The following is a 7,200-nucleotide window of genomic DNA, read 5'->3' on the forward strand; positions in this document are numbered from 1 at the left end:
TCAGCTGATCGGCATTCATGGCAAGCTCACTCACAGAGGAAGATCTTTTGTATTGCCAGCTTGAATTCAAAGGAGGAATCTGGGGGTGTGCTTCTGGTTTTTCTTCCTTTTAGCTGTGGCTTGAAATTCCCCTGTGCTTGACATCATAGATGCTATCAAGCATAGGAAAGATGTTTGTGATTTGCGTCTCTCCAAGACCTGGCGGACCTAATTTGATCTGTGGCCTGGCAGTTCCCCACCTTTGCCCTAAAAGGCTTGGGCCCAGGTTACCTAAAGAGCACGCTGCCTTAACATCTGGTGGAGGGGCCTTTCTCTACGTTTCATCTATGATGGAAGTAAATTTGAGTGTGACTTTCAAAGGCCGCATTCCATTTTATATCCGCTTGCCCCACAAAACCTGGGTGGCTCCCTTTCTTGCTGGCTAGTAAAGACTTTGAAAGAAATTATATGCCAGACTTTTCCCATACGTGGCAGAATGGCAGATAAGCCTCCCCCCAGCTCCTCTGAGTTGGTTTTCATGTTATTGTAGAATCATAGAATTGGAAGGGACCCTGAGGATTTTCCAGCCCAACTCGCTGCAGTACAGGAATATACAACTGTCCCACATGGGGATCAAATTTGCGACTCAAACTCAGCACCGTGCTCTAGCCAACTGAGCTATGTCTGCATCCGTTTGTGTTGTTTTGGGGTTTTTATGTTGATTTTGTTGTGACGTGATGTGGAAGCATTAGAAAAGTGTGGGGGGGGGAGCAAAAATGGATGTACGGAACTGTATCTGATCCTTGAGCTTCTGGTTATTTTGAAAGAACTAACCCTATAGTTTTTGTGTGTATTCTAGCACTCCAGCGGAGTATACACCGGCTTCATCAAAGTTCAGATGGAACTGTGCAGACCCATCACGGTACGGGCTCCTGCGAGTCCCGGGAAGCATGTCAACAACAACTCGGAGACAGCTTTTTGCTTGCCTAACGGCTACACAAATACCCTTCACATCAGCAGCACTAACACTGTTCGTGAAGTTATTGAAGCTTTGCTCAAGAAGTTCATGGTGGCTGATAACCCTGCCAAGTTTGCGCTTTATAAACGTTGTCACAAGGAGGATCAAGGTATGCTTCTAAATCTTCTGAATGATCATATAGTCACTCTGTACTCTTAAGACTTGGGGAGGAGGGCTGCCCAGTTTGAAGTCCCATCTAGCAGAGGGTTTCAACCATTTTGGGGCCACGGCTCCCTTGACCAACTACATTCTTTCTGCGTCACCCCTGTGGGGCTCAGGAGCCCAGTTATGTCACCCCTTGCCTGCAGAGCCGCCATCCCCTCAGCCCTTTTTGAACACACTCCCTTGTGGAGTGTTCCCTCAGCCTCGTCTCCTCTCTCCTTAGGAGTTGTCTGGGCAGCTGCAGCTGCCACCCCTGGTCTCTGAGCTGCCCCTCCCCTGACCCAAAGAGAGGTGCCTCCTCCCACTGCCCCACAGGGGCCTGGGAAGCAACCCCTGGCCAGCCCTAGAAGCACCATTCACCTGTGGAACTTGTAGCCAGGGCTGCTGCAACAAAAAGCTGTGCAAGCCTTGGGGAGGCAGAGATGCAAGAAGGCATCAGAGGAAGGAGGGAGGGGCAGAGTTGCTGGTGGCACCCCTGACCATCATTCAAGGCACCCCAGGGTGCCATGGCACACTGGTTGAAAACCACTGCCATCTAGTGATAGCGGTTTCATAATTTCTCACCTCCCAATATATTGTGAACCCTTACGTGTGTGCGCGCGCTATGCAAAAATCACAATGTGGGAAAAACTATGAAGCCAGCCCATGTCTGATGCCTCTACAAAACTCCATCCTTATTTCAGACATTGTGATATATCAGTTTATCACAATGTTTAGCTGGTGATATATCACAATGTTGAAAACCAAGTATCACCTGGCCCTATTGGGGAGCACTAGTGTGTGTTGGAAAATACTTAGATTTATTCAGCTTGATGGATTTTACTGCAGAGAGCTGTAGTAGATCAGAAGTCACAGCAAAAAGGTGAGTGCTTTCTACTAAGGCAAAATCGTCATTAGATACACAACCCATAGATTCACTCCAAACACTGTTTAGATCCAGCCACATTGCACTACTGTATATGACGACCTGTTTACATCTAAATACTAGGCCTACTAAACACAACATGCACTTGTATCATGTTTTGAAAATACAGTACCATTTTTCTGTTTAGGTGGTGTACGAATTGAAAAAGCACATAAATAATATTGTCTAATAAAATCACATACATTTGCTACAAGATTCTTAAACGAGCAAGCAAGGGAGCCATAAACCAGAACCATAAAAGGCATAAAGAACTGAGTCAGCCTTTCTTATCTTCCTTCTGAAACTGCATAAATGTTCTTGTTTTTGAAAAAGGCTCTGGAAACGGTTCTTGCTACCCTTGCTGTTGGGCCACCACTAAGAAGGCTATCTTCTCTGAATGCTAAATTGCTTCACAGGCCAGACAGAAGAAACAAGATTTCATTCCAGTGCTTAGGAATGTTCATCTGGCAAAAGTGGTCCTTTAGATATACTTGAGTCTTGGCTGTAAAATAAAGTGGTTGTGTTTTTTTTACCACAAGTTGCAGGAAACTGATTGCATATACACTTGTCAGTTTTGTGTATTCTGAATATGTTTAAGTTTGGGTGTTTTGCTTAGTGTTTCCTTTTCTGCTTTAGCACTTGTCGTTGTTGCTGTGCCTCACGTAATGAACTTTGCTCATAATTCTCAGTTTGTGCAGCAACATTTGAGGTGGGGGGCGGGTCTTTTGTGTGTATGTTGATCTAGTTCTAGTCCTAGTTCAGCAGAAATTCTGTATGCATATTTACTCCCCACCCCTTTTAATCTCACACTTTTTTCAGTGTATACGTGCAAGCTCTCAGAAATTGAACATCCCCTTTATTTGCGGTTGGTGGCAGGCCCAAGGACAGACATGCTGAGTTTTGTTCTGCGTGAGCATGAAACTGGAGAGTTTTTGGTAAGTTGGCAGCTCTGTTTATAGCATTAAACAGCTTGGAGGGGGTTTTGAGGGTTTTCAAGTCCTACTTTTTTCCATTGCCAGGATTTTGGGCTATTTCCCAATTGATGTTTGTCAAGTGTACTACTCTCAGGCTCTTTTGTAGGCCAGAGAAGGACCTGTTTAAATTACAGACTGGATTTTAACTGGTATCAAAAGATTTTTTTAATCATCTACATGCTTTTGTAATCCCCTTTCCCCTCCATAGTGGGAAGCCTTTAGTGTTCCTGAACTACAGAACTTCTTGCGTATACTGGACAAGGAAGAAGATGAGCAGCTGCAAATCTTACAAAGACGCTATGCAGCATACAGAGACAAACTTGAAGAAGCCCTTGGTGGAGTCTGGAAACCAGGTTAAAATGGGGCCAAAGAACACTCGGGGAAAATACAAATCGCCAAATATTGCATAGCATGCCAACCCCCAGAGCAAGAGCAAGAGTACCTGTGTCATTAAAACATATGACCTTTTTTTGTTATCAAAGAGGCGGTTCTGTAAATTTGACATACTTTTACATCTTGCAGGTAGCAGCAAAGGGAATTTGCAATATTTGCAGACCTGTGTTGTGTGTGTACTTCACGAGTCTTTTCAAGATCGCATCATGCTAACTGTGATTGTATGATGAATCTGTTCTCAAAGACCCCGTGAAACACGAGACATTATGTGCTTTAATTATAATTTGTAGCTTTTAAAACTTAAAGGGGTGTGCAAGTTAGATTTTATTATAAATCTCAGCTCAGTTTAGAATAAGGATTATCACACTATTGGATACCAAAATTGATTTTTGCACTACCTTTCTTCTGATATTTTTGAAATACATATTATTTTTATTTGTAGAAGGGATGAATAGGTGTGTCCCAAATGTTATGCAGAAGGTGTTGAAGTAGTCTGAGCTGGAGAAGGTAGAGAGGAAGTAGAAAAGAAGGTGAGAGAGGAGAGAAGTGAGAATGTTGGAACTGGAGAAAAGTTGGTTAGTGTGTTGTAAAGACGGTTGAGTGTTTATGCTGATTAGTATTACTGAAATTAATATATTCAGATGCTATTATTGAGAGAGAATTTACTAAATATAGTAAAAGCTGAATTGCATAGAGGCTGTGTGCGACCAACAACACACTTTAGTCACAGTCTTGCATGTGCTGTTAAAATGCACTCAGATTCTTGGTTGAGGTTTTCATGAGTAAAAACAGCTTTTAAGGAATTAATCCACAACTGTTGCAATGCTGAAAGGTGCAGTTGCCTTGATCTCACCACAAAACTTTGTACCTTTGCGTAGAAAGAGGCAAAATAGTGCCATTCTCCTGGTTTTATTTAAAAACTCAAGGAAGAAAGAAAATCTTTCTGAATTAAGTAGGCTAGGAGGGAAAGTAGCTTTGCGCTGTGAGAAACTTGAGCTATCTCTGGTTTGGTTTCTGTGTTTAAACTATACAAGTTTTGAAAAACTGGCTAGGATTCTGTATGCTGCTGAACCATGGTAAATAATTGGAAGAGGAAGAATTTTGTGTTTTGACTGTAACTGCATTTCCCCCAAGAACTATTTTTATCTAAAGTATGCAAGGTGTAAATGAAATCAAAGAAATGGGTGTGCAATTCAAACCTTTATATAAATGTATCAAAAGACTTTCAAGTTTATATTTGCGGCCACCCAGAGGAAAAAAAGATATTGGTTTGGAGTGACTTAATTTATATAATTTAAGGAACTGTGAGCAGCAACCATTCCCCCTCCCTTTGAATTATTTTGGCATTAATTTTGAAATTTCTGAGTAATATCTGCCAGTTGCTGACACCTGGTGGGAATGATATGCAACTCCAAGACATATGTTCTCTTGGGAAAGTGTGCCTTTTATTGTTTTTAAAACTTTGGCTGCTTATTCCCCTCAAAATATTGAGGTTTGAGGGAGAGGTTCTAATCTCAGACTTGCCAAGACAATCTTGATATATTAAATGGTTAGCAATAACTTAAAAGTAGAATTAGGTGTCAATCAAAGGCATATCTTGTTGGAGTTTTTATTATTATTTCATGTGTAATACTGTAGTGCTTTGTGTGTGTCTTACTGTTTTTTACCGGAGACCTAATCAAGAGTCACATAGGGTAGTAGGTGCAGGTTATGCGTTGAACATCAGTTTTGGAATTATTTTTCTACAAAGGCTATGTGTCACATTATCGGAAAGGTTTAGGTGTTAACTGCTTCTGTGTGCCAGCCACCCAGAAGCCTTTGCCCTTTGTTGAGAGAAGTGTTAACATTTAAATGCTTCTTATGGCACACATGTTGGCCAGTCGTGTGCAAGGGGTATATACCCTGCTAGGAACACACCATTAACTGGCAGAGAGTGTACACTTTGCGCACAGTGGTGCAATCCTCTTAGCAAGACGCATCAAACATGGCTTCTGCATAAAGCATTGTCACAGAAAGAGATTTTTCACTAGAGCAGAGCCGAAAGTTAATCACTGAGCCCTTTCTGCCAAAATTAGGGGTGCAGAGGGTAGCGCCACCCCACAAAAAACAACGGTGGTGACCCCCCCCACCTCACTTTTTTTTGTTCCTTCCACTGCATTTTCATTTATTTTTCCCATTTCTGAGTGCTGTTGCTTTGTTTCAAAATGGCAGCTTTTTTTTTTACAGCGGTTCTCAACCTGTGGGTCCCCAGATGTTGTTGGACTACAACTCCCATCATCCCTGAGCTCTGGCCTTGCTAGCTAGGGGTGATGGGAGTTGTAGTTCAACCTCTGGGGACCCACAGGTTGGGAAAGGCTCCATCTGTCTTGAAGCCAGATCGGAGTGACGGCAGGAGGGCCCTGCTTCCACTCTGGTTGTCTTCCTGGGTTAAGAAGTCAGTGGAGTAAGGGAAGAAAGCTCCATTACCCACCCCCGTTTTGGCCTCAGAATCGACACCATCAGAGCTAGGAAGCGGTATATCATGTATGCAGTGGAAGAAATGCCATCGGCAAGTCAGGAGAAAACTCCACCCTCGTTTGTGTTCGTATTCTCATGCGCACAGTTCCAAAATGGCTGCCCAACTTGGATGTGCTAAACTGGGGAAGAGGAGTGCATTTTGGCTTAGCTCTTTGCTCATGCCTTGATTCCGGGAGCAGCTGAATTCTAAACTGGCCTTTGGAGTCACTTAATTCTATTGAAACTCATAAAAAGTTGATGTTTGGAATTTTAATATTAATCAGGTTGCGCGAAATTTAAATACTGTATTTCAGTCTAGAAATGACAATCTACAAGTATGTGAATCTTAATTATTATTATTTTTACTTGAACTTTGTGTTTTCCTTACGCCTACATCTTCTCTTGGTGTGTTTTATGAACTGCAGGAATAACAGAATTTATATTCCAAGCAGTCTCAAGCTGAAAACACACTGGTTACTACAGGTGTTTTGTTTTTGTTTTAAAAACCCAAAGCTTCAAAGAATAGGTCAACATTGATCCAAAGGTAGGGTTTTTTGGAAGGCTTTAATTTTGTTTTCTTGTCAGGTTCTCAATCTGTCAAAGATGCATTGCAAACTGTTTTATGTTTTGACTTTGGTAGTAGCTGACTGGAGGGTGATGTGGAAAACACTGAAAAAATATTTTCTTTTTTTAAAAAAACAAACTTGTACTATTTATTTTGATTTTTTTAATAGGGAAGCCTTAATGATTCCCTCTGAAGTTGTTATAGCAAGTTGTAATTCCATCATTAAAGCTGAAGTTGACACCGATATGGATGCTTTCATTGTTTAATTATTGGTTTAAGTTTATAGTACTTCCAACTACAAGTTAATGGCAACAGTCTTTGCTAACTTGATGGGACTTTGCAACAGCAGTATCCTGAATCAGCACCAGGCATCTGACACCAGCTAAATTTCCCTCAATATCTCCAAGGGTGAGGGGTACAATATTTACATTATTTTTGTTGTTTTTACAGTTATAGTTCCACATGCCAGGGGTGGATAGTGACTTTCCCAGGACACAAAATTCTGCTATGTTCAAGGATAAGAAAAAGCAAACCATTTGCTCATGTCATGTTCCAGCAATCAGGAAAATTCCTTACAAATTCAAATCACGCGTCCTAGTAAAGGCATAACCAAGCCTGCAGCATGTATTCTTCAGCTTAGGGATGGCAGGTACTTAACACATTAAGCAGCTATGGCCCATTAGAATCTGAGAGAGTTGTCATATCGTAG

General features: G+C 41.7%; 1 protein-coding gene across 2 annotated transcripts in view; it reads left to right on the plus strand.

Moving 5' to 3' along the window:
• The window catches only part of RASSF3 (Ras association domain family member 3), a 58,395-nt gene extending 51,660 nt beyond the window's left edge, over positions 1 to 6,735 (plus strand). For both annotated transcript variants that reach the window (XM_028745794.2, XM_028745793.2), the window contains 3 exons: positions 839 to 1,106; positions 2,883 to 2,998; positions 3,246 to 6,735. In XM_028745794.2, the coding sequence (XP_028601627.2) occupies positions 839 to 1,106; positions 2,883 to 2,998; positions 3,246 to 3,395 (534 nt within the window). In that variant the 3' untranslated portion in view covers positions 3,396 to 6,735. The remainder of the gene's footprint in view (positions 1 to 838; positions 1,107 to 2,882; positions 2,999 to 3,245) is intronic.
• The last annotated feature ends 465 nt before the right edge of the window (positions 6,736 to 7,200 follow it).

Source organism: Podarcis muralis, chromosome 10 (assembly GCF_964188315.1).
Source record: "Podarcis muralis chromosome 10, rPodMur119.hap1.1, whole genome shotgun sequence".
Taxonomy (NCBI): Eukaryota; Metazoa; Chordata; class Lepidosauria; order Squamata; family Lacertidae; genus Podarcis; species Podarcis muralis.